This window comes from Canis aureus, chromosome 11 (assembly GCF_053574225.1).
Source record: "Canis aureus isolate CA01 chromosome 11, VMU_Caureus_v.1.0, whole genome shotgun sequence".
In the NCBI taxonomy this organism is placed as follows: domain Eukaryota; kingdom Metazoa; phylum Chordata; class Mammalia; order Carnivora; family Canidae; genus Canis; species Canis aureus.
In genome coordinates, this window is record NC_135621.1 from 24,709,753 (window position 1) to 24,724,709 (window position 14,957).

Below are 14,957 nucleotides of genomic sequence, written 5' to 3' on the forward strand. Positions count from 1 at the left end.
CCCACATGCATGAAAACAGGCAATTCGAGAAGCCATAGAATTTTAGAATGGTGACACTTTGGGTATATATTTTGACATTTTTGAAGGAAAAGGAACTCACATTTATTTTAGTGCTTCCAGTATGCTAGGTGAGTTCATTTTTCAAGTGAGGAAATGGGGGCCCCGGGTGTATCAGTCACTTGCCCAGAGTCCTGGGGCGGTGAGTCCCTTACAGGATGGAAATTTGACTCAATAGCCATCAGTTGCTCTTGGCTTCCTCCCCACCTCTGTTCTTTCCCTCCGCTCTCCTCCTCCTTCTCCACCTCTCATCAGTCTCCCAGCGCTACCTGTCTCCTCTAATAGCCAGGTGCTCACAGGGGTGGGGATAGAGACCCAGGCCCCAGCTGGCCCCGGGCTAGGGGTCTGGGGTGTGCATGGCAGAGGGGACTTAAGTAGATAGTATTATCTGCCAGATGGAGTGAACCTGAGGGAGGCCACTCCAAGCCCAGGTGGAGGTGACATAGAAGCCAGGTTCAAGGAGACTGGACCATAGGATGCCCATGAGCTCCTGACACTGCCCACCGTCTATCCTGCAGACCACAGCAGTGGGGAGAGGGTGGTTGTGACACCTGCAGAGAACCACATCTAAAATAAAGTCCTAGGTTTATAGCCTGGCTTTAAACAAGGCCACACTCCAGTAATCCCAACCTGATGGAAATGGCTTGTGGTTTTTTTTGTTGTTGTTTTTGTTTGTTTGTTTGTTTGTTTGAAATGGCTTGTTTTTTAAGTAGAGACTATAGTTTCTTCCTGAGTTTTAGGGGAGAGAAAGGATATAACCCAGTAATTAGCCTCAGGGCTCTGGAATCTGGCAGGCCAGGGTTCAGCGTTGCTGTCGTGACCTTGGGGAAGTGGGGGGGGGGGGACCCCTTGTGCCTCCATCCCCTCATATGTAAAATGGGCGTAATCATAGATTTCCTTGTGAGTAAATGAAGCACAAGAAGAGAATCTACCTCTTAAGGTTGTTGAAAGACCAAAAAATGTTTGAAGGCCCCTCGTACAGTGTCCAGCAGATATGTGGTCAGGAAACACCTGGCGGATTAACAAATGTGATTGTCTTACACATTGCTATGTTTGGGACATGAATCTAGGAACCAAAACCAGGCAGTAATTCTCACTCGCTGCTTCTGGGAATGAGAAATGAGCAAGGTGTAGTCCTGCCCTGTTGGAAGAATAGGCATGGTGGTCACTGTGTGCTGGACAGGAGCGCGGCCCTGCCATCTAGAACAAGTTCTTTTTGCAGTGATATATAAGACACTGAAGGAAAAGAAACCAGAGCATAACAACGTTAATGCTTAAGTTCATTTCACAAGCCTTATTTCTGTATTTTGGCAGGATTTGGGGCAGGAAGAAATGCAGTATTGAAACAGAAATAAAGAGGTATGTGTGCCACTAATGGAAGTCTTCTGGTTTATGTCATTGTTTCAGATGCTAAAATGAGCAGGCCAGAAGTGATCCCATTGCAGACTCCAGTTCTTTCCAAGACTAATTTGGACAGATACTTTATAACCGCTGAAGAGTGCCTGAAGCAGTTCCCCCAGAGACTGAAGGAAGCCTTCCGGGTAAATTATGACCTGTCTGCTGTTTGGCTTATCTGGACACCCCCCAACCCACCTTGCTCCCAGCTATTCAGCCATGCTGGCTCTGATTCCTGGAGCCTGTCATGTTCTGCTCATCACGGGACATAGCACTTCTCTCCATAGACTCAGGCTCACCCCTTCTCTCCTTCCTGGGGAAGGGGACTCGGGCCTCACTCTGCCATCCCCTCCCCTCCCTGAGGTCCTTCCCTCCTGCCACTTTGCTGGGTCTGCCTTCTGCCTCTCAAAGGCCTTGGAGAAATAAGGAGGGGCGGTGGGGAGGGATGGGTCAGGACATCCTGAGTTACAGGTAATTTAGGATCCATTTGTCCATTCTCTCTAAGCCACCCATTCACTCACCAGATGAGTATTACATGCTTAGGATATGCTGGAATGTCTGCTAAAAGCTGGGGATGAAAGGTAGGATCTGCATCCAAGTACAGACACATGGGATTGGATTGCCTGTTGTAGAGGGAACAGTAGTGTGCCATGGGGACACAGGGAAAAGACCCCACTAAGGAGGACTTCCTGGCAGAGGTGGCCCCTGAACTGAATCCTAAACCCTCAGCATGTGCCGACTGGAAAAAGAAAGGAGCAAACAATAGAAGAGGGAACTTGCTGAAGGCAGGTGGCGGACAGGTCCTGGGCTTCAGGGAGAAGCTCGCAGATTGGTAGGACGGGTTGCATGTGGAAGCTGTAATGGATAAGACGAGAGAAATCTACAGAGGCAGGCATAGAACGATCCAAACTGCTTCTGTGCTGAGAAGTAAGAGAGCAATTAAAGGGGGGAGATCAATTTAATAAGCCTGTATTGCTGCAGGGCGGCGGCCCCAGGGTGTGCAGGAGCAAGTAGGCCAGGAGGGGGGCGGTGAATCCAGAAGAGGAGGGTGGGGAGCAGTTGGGGGTGGAGCTAGCCCCGAGTGGCAGGGGCAGCCCGAGCTCCCTGTGTTTCTGAAACCTCTTCCCAGCACTGACTGCCAAGTGGAGATGCATTTTGGTTACCAAGCTCTCATTTAAAAATAAATGTATTTATGATGACTGTCTGGCGTGGATTTGCAGGATGGTTCTGACTTTGAACATTCTGTCCTGCCGTCAGACCATGCATCCTAATCCTGGGCTTGAAAATCTACAGTCCCCAGAAGCGTGCGCAGGGAAGGGCTGGTCCTCAGTGTTCAATCTGAGCTAGTGCCCCGGCCAGGGGAGCACGGAGCAGACAGGGGTCGGGCGGGGGCTGAGAGCCTGCTGTTCTGAAGAAGGAAGGCCTGCCTGTAGGGCAGGAGGGCAGAAGGGGAAGCAGAGAGACACCAGGAGCAAGTGTTCCCTCTGTGCCAGTCAGCAGAGCACTGGAGGGGCCCGGGGGTCCCAGACCAGCACCCCTCTGCTGCCCTTACCCCGGGTGCTAACTCACCCACTCTGTTGCAAGCCTCCTTTTTCTGGCCTTGCCCTCCACCTGTCTCCTCTGCACCCCTTTCCCAGTGGGGGGACACCAGAGCCACGCTCTGTGCTAACACCACTGTTTTCCTACCTTTGGTATACATGTGGCTTGGTGACAGTGCACACGTGTCCCATATTTCCCAGTGATCTTTATTTTAAATAATTACATAATGAACTGATTCAATGAACGTTCACTAACACCCACTCTATCCTGCCAAGAATGTATAATCTAGTGGTTGAGACAAAGAAGTGAACCTCTAATTGCCAGAGTTTACAAGGTCCGCCCTAGGATTCAGGTGACACTTGAAGTCACTGGAGATTTGCTTGTTCTCCTCACAGGTATATGTGAATGAGACAAAGTGTGTGCCTTGATTTTTTGAATGGGAAGGGAAGCGCTTTACTTTTTTTGAGTTCTTCTTTGTGCGAAATTCTTGAAAGTCTCTCCTCAGCAATAATGAAAAACCCAACCTGTATTAGTGTAAGATACTATCACAGCTGTTGCTGTTGTCTGCCCAGTAATTCTGTAGCCAAATGAGGCCCTCTCAGCCCTCAGCGGGGGTCACAGGTAAGCTAGTCACACGCCCACAGCTCAGGCCGAAGACCATGGAGTCGAGGAAAGAACTCATCGTGACCGAAAAAGGGACGTCTTTTCTCCCTGCCCTGGTGAGGAAAGCAGGCATAGAGAGGCCCTGGGTGACCCGGGGACACGACGTGAGCACAGGTTCCCTGTGCCCTGGGGACTCCCTCAGCCCAGGGCTTACCCTCCAGATAACATCTCTGCAGGGTCAGGCATGTGTCCATGGGTTCAGGTGTATATTTTTAAACCATCAGGATCTAACCACCCCTACAAACACACGCACACACACACACGGCATCATTCTATACATACATTCCCCAACTTCATTTTTCACCCCACAGTCTGTCCTCAACACCAGACCTTGCGGAGTGGCCTTGGCATGCAGGCCTGATCAGAGTGTCCCCTTTGCTTGTCCCCTTAGGACCAGCCCCCGTCCCTGCCTGACTGGCCTGCGGTCCCCAGCTCTGCACTGGCTGTGGCCGCCTCTCCCACTGTAACCTGACTCCTCTCCTCCTCACTTCACACTCCAGCCAGTGTTCTTCCTCCCTTCATGTCTTTGCACATTCTGTTCCTTTGCCTGGACTGCCAGTCCAACCCCTTTGATCAGCCTAACTCCTGCTGGAGCTCTGATCTTTCTTCAGTCCTCGGTCCTCCCTCCTCGCCTTCAGATCTGTGGGGAGATCGGCTGCCGGCCGTCCTTCTCCCAGCACAAGCGCATGTGGACTTGTGATCCTCTGAGACATTAGGGCTGCATTGTTCCTGAACCATCCACAGTACCTCAAATGGCCACCACAGGGCCAGCCATGTAATAGGTGATCAATGTGTGTTTGTTGAATGAATCAAAAAAACCTCCAGTTCCATGCCAGACATTGAACTGGAAAGATTACATAAGTGGCCCCATCTGTTTAAATCCTCACACTACCCTGTCAAGTAGGCTTTGGCATCCTCATTTTACAGATGGAGAAACCAGGGGTCTAAGATGGGGAGAAACTTACCCAAAGCCACATGTCTAGTAGAGGTTGCATCCGTGTGACTCCAATAAAATTAGGAGTCTTCATTCTGGGAAGCCAACGACCGAGGTGTGGGGAATGATGGAGGTTTTTAGATTTGTGAAGATTGTAAATGTGGGTTCCATGGCATCTGGACTGTCCCTGTCATCTGGCAGTCCAGGCTGGCAGTGAGCACGGCTTTCATGCCTGGCTTACAGGACTTTCTGCCCCACTAGACTGAGAACCTTGATATCAGGGACCATATTGTAGTTACAACAGGTATCTGCCCAGCAAAGTGCTTGGCATATAATAGGTGCTCAGGAAACCCTTGCTGCCCTCTCCAGACGCACCAGCTTCATTCCACAATGTGTATTAAGCACCACTCCAAGCTGGAGGTACAAGGAACAGATCAGAGCCCTGGTCACATGGTCACCTTCCAGAAAGGGAGCCAACCATGAATGCACAAGTCTCGTTTGTCAGGTGGTGGCATGTTCCATGAAGAAAAATAGGGCAGGGTGAGTGTCAGGGACCAATCGGGGTGCCATTGTCCACAGGGCTCAGGAGATGCTCCCTGAGAGGTGAGAGGGACATTGGAGCAGATACGCTAAAGGGTGCAGGTATTGTGGAGAACTTCCCGAGATGCCCAAGGCAGGCTTGGCATGTCCACAGGACAGCAAGGGGGCAAAGGAGAGGAAGGAGGGCAGAGGGATTGCAGGGTTTGGGGGTCATGGCAGGATTTAGGATCAGACTCTGCATGCAGTGGAGAGCCAGTGTAGGGAGCAGAGGAGCCCCCAGACTCTGACCTGAGCTGCAGTGGGATCACCCCGGCTGCTGTGCTAGGAAGCGGTGGCAGCAGGGGTGGGGACTGCAAGCCCCTTGGGAGCTTCTATGGAATTCGGGGAGAATTGGTGGAATGGGGAGAAGCAGGGGGGTGGGTGGAGACGGGATCTGTGTGTACACACTGGCTGTGGCAGAGGAGAGGAAGGGAGGGGCCAGGGACGAAGCCAAGGTTTGCAGAGGTGGGAAGGCCTAGGAGGAGCAGGCTGAGGACGGGGCTTGGAGGTCAAGGGTTTGACTTGGGACTTGCTTCTTGCTTGGTTTGGTGTCCAAGCGGAGGTGCCCCAAAGCCACTGCAGATGTGAGCCTGGAGCAGGTGGGAGGGCCTGGTGCTGACCGTGATTTCCCGCTAGGGAATCAGCAGCAAAGAGATGGCCTTCACCCGGAGCAAGTCCCTGGTGGTGGTGCTACTAGAGACACAGGCGCCTGCCTGCCGGATGGTGGTGCCCCCAAGAGACAGGGGCTGCACTTTAAGTTGGTCCCAGTACTATTTAGCACAGTGACTGCACATATTAGGTGCTGAGTGAATGTGTGAGTGAAGATAGATCTTTCCACAAAATCCCAAAACATCTTAACTAGACACTTGAATCCTAGTGGGCCTTGCTTTGTTGTAACCTCTTAAGGCAGATCCTGGGAGATACAGGTATGAGTTCAGGGCCTCCAAAGTCACCAGACAAACCTCCAGGTGGGGGCTGTGTCAGGTACTGATGGAAATGAGGGGTGTGGGGCCACATCATCAACTTTTCAAGCCTGAGACTTAGGAAGTACATATGGCGGAAGCATGGACATTGGCCAAGACAACCAGTTCAAAGCCCGAGGGCCAGGCCCTGGCTGTATGGTCTCAGGCAACCAAAATAGTAACAGGCAACATGTTAGGGCACTTAGAAAACATGCCAGGGATTTGTATATATTACATATTCAACCCTCACCACTGCCCTAGGAAGTAGGGACTTTCCCAATTCCCATTTTATAGATGAGAAAATGGAAGTGTGGCCAGGTTAAATATCCTGCCTAAGTTTACACCAATATTAAGTGACGGAGCTGGAAACTAAGCAACCTAAGCAAACTAAGCAACCCACCTCCAGGTGTTGGAGCATGGCCTCTAAATCACATGTTCCCTTGCAGCCTCCATGTCCTCACCTTCAGGATGGAGATGGCCATGCCCTCGTGCCACACCACCAACAGAGCAGGTGTTCCCTGTCCTTCAGGTGCAGCAGGCATGTGATCTCAGACAGCGCTGGCTCCTCAGCTTAGTTCTCAAAAACTGAGCCCTGGCCTCTGAATGGCCCCTCGGTGTGCCATCCAGTACTGCCCTTGTTTTCCTGTAGACAAAAGTTGTCAAACATCATGAAACTTCTGTAGAAACCTTAAGAGCAAGATTTCTTTTCTGCCCCAAAAAGCTCCAGCATCCTCTTAGTTCTGGTGCTAGAAGGAGAGGTTCCATAAACACAGAAAGTGGAAGGGAGGGAAAGAAGAGCCTTTTCTTGCCCCTTTTCCTGGGCTCTATCCTAAAAGAGGGCACCGGAGAACATGGTTCATCATCTTGGAAAAACCTGTCATGCCAAGGATATTCCTGGAGGAGTGAACTCTCCGTAAAGCAGTAGTGGGAACACTGGCCCTTCCTCATTTTGGAGAGGAGCCCGTTTGTGCAGGGTTGTTAAGTGTGTGGTTGTCGGGGTTCAGAAGGAAGTGCTTTGACGTGTGCGTTTTGTTTTTAGGACCCCTACTCTGCCTTCTTTAAAATAGACACTGACAGGGATGGCATAATCAACATGCATGATCTTCACAGATTGTTACTGCACTTACTGTTCAATCTTAAAGACAAAGAATTTGAGCGTTTCCTGGGCCTTCTTGGCTTGAGACTCAGCGTCACTCTCAATTTTCGGGAATTTCGAAATCTGTGTGAGAAGAGAGCATTGAGAACAGATGACGCGCCTCAAAGACTAATCAGGTAAGAGGGCAGTGCAGCTCAGCGCCTTTGCCCACGCGAGGTCCTGCGTTCCCACCGTGCCCACGGAGGGGGTGGGGCACAGAATTGCCCCCCGTGAGCGATTACTTTGTCTTTTTTGGGGTTCAGGAAAAACCACACAAGGAATATGTGTTCAATGTAAAAATGCTAGAAAATACGGGCACAGATTAGAAGGTACAGCTGATCTAGTCCCCCATGAACGTTGTTTTGGCATTTCACCATGAATCATGCCAGTCTTCTTTCCAGGCACACAACTACAGGCATGGACTTATATTTTTTTCTTTTACAAAGCTGGGGTCAGATGTATATGCATGTTGCTCAGCCTTCCAAGACCTCTCGGCACCCTGCCTGTTGAGCTGTGGGGGCCCGTGGGGGGCTGCTTGTCAAGAGAACACTAGTCCAGGCGCTAGCACACCAGCCCGTGCAATCCACACAATCCGTATGAATGCGGGAACCATAGAACACCTTATAGTAATTGGTGGAAACTGAGTATCACTTCAGTCTTTTCTTATGAATGTAAACATGTATACACAGTTGACCCTTGAACGACACAAGATGCTTCAACTCTGCAGGTTGACTTAGAGGTGGATTTCTTTTTTTATAAGTACCATATAGTATATAAATGTGTTTCCTCTTCCTTATGATTTTCTTAACATTTTCTCTTCCCCAGCTTACTTTATTGTAAGAATAAAGTGTATTATACATATAACATACAAAATATTGGCTAATGCATTATGTTATTGGTAAGACTATTATTAGTTAATTTGGAGGGGAGTCAAAAGTTATGCAGGGATTTCCGACTGTGTAGAGGTTGGCATGCCTCACCTCCTCACTATTCAGGGGTTGACTGTATATCTTTTTCTTTTTATAAATCTGGAGTCAGCTGTGAAACTGTTTAGGGAGATGCAAGGAACCCTCCAGCCCTTTCCCATGCAGTGCTCCACCCCCAGCCCCTGTCTGCTCCATACCAGCCTCCCTCACGGTGAGGAGGGGAGTCTGCATGTCCAGCCTGGCTAGAACTCCATTTGTCTCCTCCATTTTTCTCAGTAAGAGCACATGCCCCTTTAAGCAAGAACAGCAGTGCCAATACCATCTACCCTGTTGAGATCTATTGACTGTCAACAGGCATGAATGAAGAAGCCATTCAGCCTTGACCAATTGTTACAAGTATAATATTACTATTTTTTGAAGCATTACCATCTATTATGATAATACAGAGATGTGTTTTCTGCATGGTAGTAACATTCACTCGGCTATTCTGCCCTTGAGGTAATCGTGGCCCACTCCTTCCACCAGGAAGGGGCTCCCTGGATTGGGGAGCCTCCAGGAGCCCCCATTGCTGGGCCAGATTGCAGGATTCTTGGCTAGGCTGCAGAGGCCCTCCGATACTGGTCTTTAATTTTTCTCTCTGAATTCGTTGGTTTTATTTTGCCTGCACTGTAAGAAAAGCCAGCCAGAAAGAAAACAACTGTAGTCTCTTTCTAAGTGAAATGATCATGTAGCATGTGAATTGGACACCTGCTTCCAATTGCCCAAGTTCTGAGGAGTTTTAATATGAGACTTGATTGCTTAACATTAAAACAATACAAAAATATCCTTCAGAAAGAATTTTCTGGAGAATGTATGCAGAATGAACCTAGACAATTTCAACCACAAAGCGCCATCTTCTCATTCAAATGACTCAGCCTTCTTATTTGTATGTATGCCTTCATTCATTAAATATTTACTGAGGGTCTGCTGTGAGCTAGATGTTGTCCCAGGATGAGATGGTGCAAGGATGAATAAGACTCCTTTTGAGGAGCCCATGGTTGAACATGAGACAGGTACAAAAGTAAAGAGCTACACTGAAATATAAGGATGTCTGAAGTGCCACAGAGATGGCTAAGCCCACTTGATGTGCACAGGAAAAGTGAGACGTCTGAGTCGGATCTTGAAGTGTGAGTAGGAGTTTGTCAGGTGCAGGCTACCAAATGGCCGGAGAACAGCATTTACAAAATCTAGAGGTGGGAATGTCCAGCACATTGGGGAAATGGGGAGAGGATCCAGGTACAAAAGTGGCATGCATGGTGGGGCATGTTGGGAGGGGAGTCCTGAAGAGGCAGGAGGGCCAGCTGAGAAGGAGCTAGAGAACCGGGCTGAAGAGTTCATCCTTTACCAGCAGACAGGAGAGGGTTTTATGCTGTGGAGGGAGGGGCTCACATTGTGCTGCAGAAAGATCCTTTAGCAGTCCCAGAGTAGTGGATGGATCTAAAGGAGGAGAGTGTGCAGCCTGAGTAGACCTCAGTGTGGCCTCCAAGGCTCTGGTGAAGATGGCTCAGAGACCCCAGTTAAGGCACTACTTTAGAAAAGCCAGACCCTCCCTTGACCAGACCCCATGCCTGTGCTTTGTGAAGACATATCCTTTAATACTCTACTACTTCACTACTACTTGACTTCCCAGATAAAGGACCCAGGTAATGGGTGGTGGGCCGAGATGTGAACCCAGGGTACCTGTTTGGAAGGGCCCCTTTCTCTGCCTAGAGACCTCACCCTCTTTCACTAACCCACCACACCAGCCTCTCTCTGCCACCAGCCAAACCTTGATCCTCTCCCTTTCTGGAAACCATCCCACCCTCTCACTGGGGCCCCTCTGCCTTCTGGGCCTTCGCTTTCCACCGACATTATCAAAACACAATACTTTTGAAAACCTTGAGGGTTATAAATTTGTTGAAGAGAGTAAGACCATCTTGTTTGTTTCACAAAACATTTTCATTTTTAGATGGATAAATACCAATTAGAATGATCGGTCCATTGGCCTGTTTCATTTTTTATATCTTTTCCCTTCCAATCTGTTCCCTTGTTTAAAACACACCTGCCTGTCCATTTATCTGCTGACAACCCACATCAAGTCCATTTTGGTGCGTGTGCATCATAAAAGATGGAACAACACTATCACGTGTCTCTTTAGCAAAATTAGATGCTCCAGCTTGTCACAAAATATTGTATGATCAGGTCTTTCTTGTTGAATGAGTAGGTGAATTTAAAATGCCAAATTTCCCTTTTGTTCTTGGAAATATATCATTCACTTGTCAAGTGATTTGGCTTATATGATCAGTTGCACAATCATCACTGGAATCAGTGCTGTTCTGTGTACATTTCTCTTCTGGTTCATCTGATCATCTTCTTATCTCAATTTTCTTCCCTTTGCCATTTGAGCATGAAATAAGCATTCTGAATTTCTAACGGTGATTGATGAAAAAACTAACATAACAAAGATGGTGTTGCTGTCTCCTTTTATACCTTCTCAAAAGATGCTGTTATACTTTGGGCAGCATGATCAGGAGACTAGAGAGTGATTCATTTCAATATCATGTTACCAGCTAGGCAAGTCCCCCATTTTTTGTTTTCTTAATACTGCTTTAGTCTTTTTTTTTTTTTTTAGTATAATTGACAACAATTAATGAGTATGATTGACCATTTCTTAGGATAATGAAATAGGTCTAATTGAAATCAAGATCACTAAAGACCCTATAGTATGTATGAGGGTCAATGGACCCATATGGTATTGCAAGATAGAATGAGTTTTATCTCATAAAATAATTTTTTGTTGTTCTTTGTAAGATCTCTAAGAAAAACTGAAAGTCATGAATGTCAGTTCTTTTCTATTTCTGGATTATATAGAGTTGTCATTTCTCCCTTTAATTTTTGATATAATTCACGAAAGAGGTGATCAGGTCCTGGAGTTTCCTTTGTTGGAAAGACTTTAACCATGAATCTAATAAATTTAATGGTGAGATCATCCATGGTTTCTCTTCCTTCTTAAATGGGCTTTTGCAGTTTGTGTTTTTTCAGATATTGGTCCATTTCATCTAAGTTGTTAAATTTATGGGAATATGGTTGTTCATAGTATTCCTCCTTATTATTCTTTTAATATTGGTGGGGTCTCTAGTGATATCCCTTCTTTCATTTCTGATATTGGTAGTTGGTATCTTCTGTCCTTTTTTTCTTGATCCATTTAGCTAAAGATTTATCATTTTATTGATATTTTTAAAAGACCCCTTCTTTGTTGCAGTGATTTTGCTCTGTTGTTTTTCTGCTTATGTTTTGTTGATTTCTCCTCTTTATGACTTCCTCCTTTCTTCTTGCTTAGAGTATAGTTTGCTCTTCTATTTTCTTAAGTTTGGAAACTGAGATTTTTTTTATTCGAGTTCTTTCTTTTCTAAGAGAAACCCTAAATGCTAAATGCTATTAATTTCCCTATCAGACCTGAGTTGGCTACACCCCACAGAATTGGATATGTTACAGTTTTAATTTTCATTCAGTTAAAAATATCTGATTTCCCTAGAGACTTTCTTTTGTTCCACAATTATTTAGAAATGTGTTTTTGTCCATTTCAAAATATTTGGATAGCTTCCAGCTTTCTGTTATTGATTCCTAGTTTAATTCTGTTGTGGTCAGAAAACATACTGTGTATGATTTTAATTCTTTGACATTTGTTCAGCTTTATTTTATGACCCTAGAGATGGTCTGTGTTGGTGAGGATTCCATGAATATTTGACAAGAATGTATATTTGGCTGTCACTGGGTGGAGTGTGCTCATGAGATCAAGTTGGTTAATAGCATTCAGGTCTTCTGTGTTCTTGCTTATTTTTTATTCATTCTGTGAGTTTCTAAGAGAGAAGTGTTGAACTCTCCAACAACTGTTATGCATTTGTCTATACCTCCTTCCAGTTCTACCCACTTATGCTTCATGCATTTTGATATCTGAAAAAGATCATATATTTATATTTATCATTTCTGCTTCTCTTCCTTTATTTCTGAAGTTCTAAGTTTCTCTCTGCTGTCATTTTCCTTCCTTTGAAGAACTTCCTCCAGCAGGTCCTTTAGAGCATGTCTACTGGAGTTAAACTGTCTTAGTTTTCCTCCACAGAGAAGATCTCTCTTGCTCCTTCATTTCCTTCACAGAGAAGATCTCTCTTGCTCCTTCATTCCTAACAGAAGATCATCTTTGCTGGGTATAGAATTCTGGGTTATCACAGTTTTCAACAGCTGTTGTTCCATTGCTTTCAGGCTTCCATGGTTTGTGGTGAGAAGTCTCCAGTCATTCTGATGGTCTTGCTCCCCTCCCCCCACGTGGCACCTGTTGTCTTCCTCAAGTTGCTTTTAAGACCTTTTTTCTTTATCTTTGGTTTTGAGTAGTTTTAGTATGATGTGTTTGAGCATAACTTTCTTTATCTTTTTTTGGGTTCACCAAACTTCTTGAATCTGTAAATTCATGTTTTTCATCAAGTTTGGGAGGGTTCTAGCTATTATTTCCTCACATTTAAAATTTTTTCAGTACCAGTCTCTCCCTCCTTCCCTTGTGGTATCTGAAAGACACGAATGTCAGACTTTCTGGTTTTGTATCACAGGTCTTTGTATTAGTCCCTGAGGCTATATTCTCTCTTTTTTTTTTCCTGTTGATCAGATTTGATTGATTTTATTCATCTGTGTTCAAGTTCAGTGACTCACTCTTCTGTCATCTGCATATGTCATTGAGCCAACTCAGTGAAATTTTTATTTCAGTTGTATTTTTTTTCAGTTCTGAAGTTTCCATTTGGCTTTTGTTGTCCCCCAGCCCTTTTTTCAAAGCTTCTATTTCTTAGCTTACAACATCTGTCTTTCCACTTAGTTCAAGGACATTTACTGTTACTTCCTGGTTATAGTAGCTGCTCTAAAATATGATAATTTCAACATCTGGGTCATTTTGGAGTTTAGTTTCTATTGCCTTTTACCTTGAAAATTGGGATTTTTCCTGGTTGTATATCGAGTGATTTTGGATAGTATCATGGACATTCTTAATATTATATTATGATCCTCTGGCCCTGTGAAAATCCTCAGTAGTGTGTTGATATGTTTTTTATTTATTTTTTAAGCAGACAAATCAATCCAGTTAGGTTCAGACTGCAAGTCTTGACCTGCCTTCTGTGGTTTCCATGTGAATTTAGTTTCAACACCATGAGCAGGCCAGCCCATGTGTGCAGCACCCTGGGGCAAATCTTCACTACATGGCAGTCAAGTTCTCAAGGCTTCTGCTATGCTGTTTTGGATTAGTTTCTCACGTGTGCACAGCAGAGGTGAACCTGGGACTTCCTGCACAGATTTGGGCATCTCATTTTCCAGATCTCCCCTCTCTATTTTTCCCCACACTCTCCAGCCCCCAGAAAGGCCCTTATTTTTTGTTTTTTTGGCTAGGAACTAGGTTGTAGCCTATCTGTACTGTATATACTTCCTATGACTGGGTCCACCCCCAGGGCAACTAAGTGAGAGAAAAAGAATAATGTGGATACCTCCAACGATCCTTGAACACAGAATGTATCTTTGGGTGAAAGAGAAGAGTTTCAGTTTTAGGACTCCACTTGGCCACTACTCCTGCTGGCCCTGTCACAAAAATGCAATATTGTAACTGGGAGTCCTTGGATCAGGACCAGGAAGGTGGAAAGAAACAAAAGAGGCATTCTACCCCCATACTCATTGTACTCCAGGACCCTCCTTCCCAGTTCTTTGGTCAAAAGAACAGGTTTTCTTTCTTTTCATTTTTGAGATTTTGTAGATTTATTTGACACACAGAGAGAGAGAGTACAAGCAAGGAGAGAGACAGAGGGAGAGGGAGAAGCAGACTCCCTGCCGAGATCATGACCTGAGCCAAAGGCCGATGCTTCACCAACTGAGCCACCCAGGTGCCCAGAACATGCTTTCTTTTGGAACTTTTTTAGCCTGTGTGCACTACACAGTTCTAGAATTAGGATTGCCCTTAAGCCTAAGATGGGAATTTGTGTGGAAAAGAACCCGTGAAACTCACACTCTATCAGTCATTCAAGTTTTGATTTTCTTCTCCATCAGCCTCCTATTATTTACTTTTCTGTGTCTTCGGTTACTTTATGTATTCAGTCTAGAGTTTTCAGTTGTAATCAGGGGAGGAAGAGGATGGAATGTGCATACTCCATCTTACCTGGGCCCAGAGCCCCATTTCAGGACTTTAACCTGCCTGGAGTGCTAGTCCCTGAGATCACACAGCTGTCTCATCATCACTCATGCCTCAAAGAGCTGCTCCCTGGTCTTCTCAGCTGAGGATTCCCTCTCACCCATCTTCAGTTCCTGAAGTTACCCATTTCATTCATTTCCCCCATGTGTCTGCTGTAAGTTCCCACCATCGCAGCGTGAGCTCCTTGAGGACCTCAGCTCTGTCCATGTCAGTGTGTCTGTAGGCCCTAGAGCAGCATGTAGCAAGAGTTTGTATGTTTGTGTCTGACAGACTGTGCCTTCCTGACTATCAAGTTCTAAAGAGCCAGGTAATAGGAGAGGAAATCATTGACTTTTGGAAAAGGCCATAGAAAAACCTTCTGATCTCTCTAGAGGAGATGAGTATGTAAAACGGGACAGGGAAAAAATGGATGGGAAAATTGTAGGAGTCTGACTTGAGCATGGTTACCTAAGAAAATAATCAAGACTGGGCAGCCTGAGTGGCTCAGTGGTTTAGTGCCGCCTTCAGCTCAGGGTGTGATCCTGGAAACCTGGTA

General features: G+C 46.0%; 1 protein-coding gene and 1 long non-coding RNA gene across 15 annotated transcripts in view; one reads left to right on the top strand and one right to left on the bottom strand.

Annotated features, from left to right (window-relative positions):
• EFCAB6 (EF-hand calcium binding domain 6) overlaps positions 1-14,957 on the top strand; it is a 233,602-nt gene that overhangs the window by 145,199 nt on the left and 73,446 nt on the right. For all 6 annotated transcript variants that reach the window (XM_077914193.1, XM_077914189.1, XM_077914192.1 and 3 more), the window contains 2 exons: positions 1,465-1,598; positions 7,169-7,401. In XM_077914193.1, coding sequence (XP_077770319.1) covers positions 1,465-1,598; positions 7,169-7,401 — 367 coding nt within the window. The remainder of the gene's footprint in view (positions 1-1,464; positions 1,599-7,168; positions 7,402-14,957) is intronic.
• Positions 1-14,957, bottom strand: part of LOC144323573 (uncharacterized) — a 37,140-nt gene that overhangs the window by 9,509 nt on the left and 12,674 nt on the right. For 6 of the 9 annotated variants that reach the window (XR_013388979.1, XR_013388980.1, XR_013388981.1 and 3 more), the window contains exons 4-5: positions 7,257-7,348; positions 6,591-6,772 (exon numbers count right to left, since the gene is read on the bottom strand). This is a non-coding gene — a long non-coding RNA (uncharacterized LOC144323573). Of the gene's footprint in view, positions 1-1,331; positions 2,308-6,590; positions 6,773-7,256; positions 7,349-14,957 lie in introns of those variants that run through there. The other 3 variants (XR_013388977.1, XR_013388973.1, XR_013388974.1) reach the window with 1 other exon arrangement.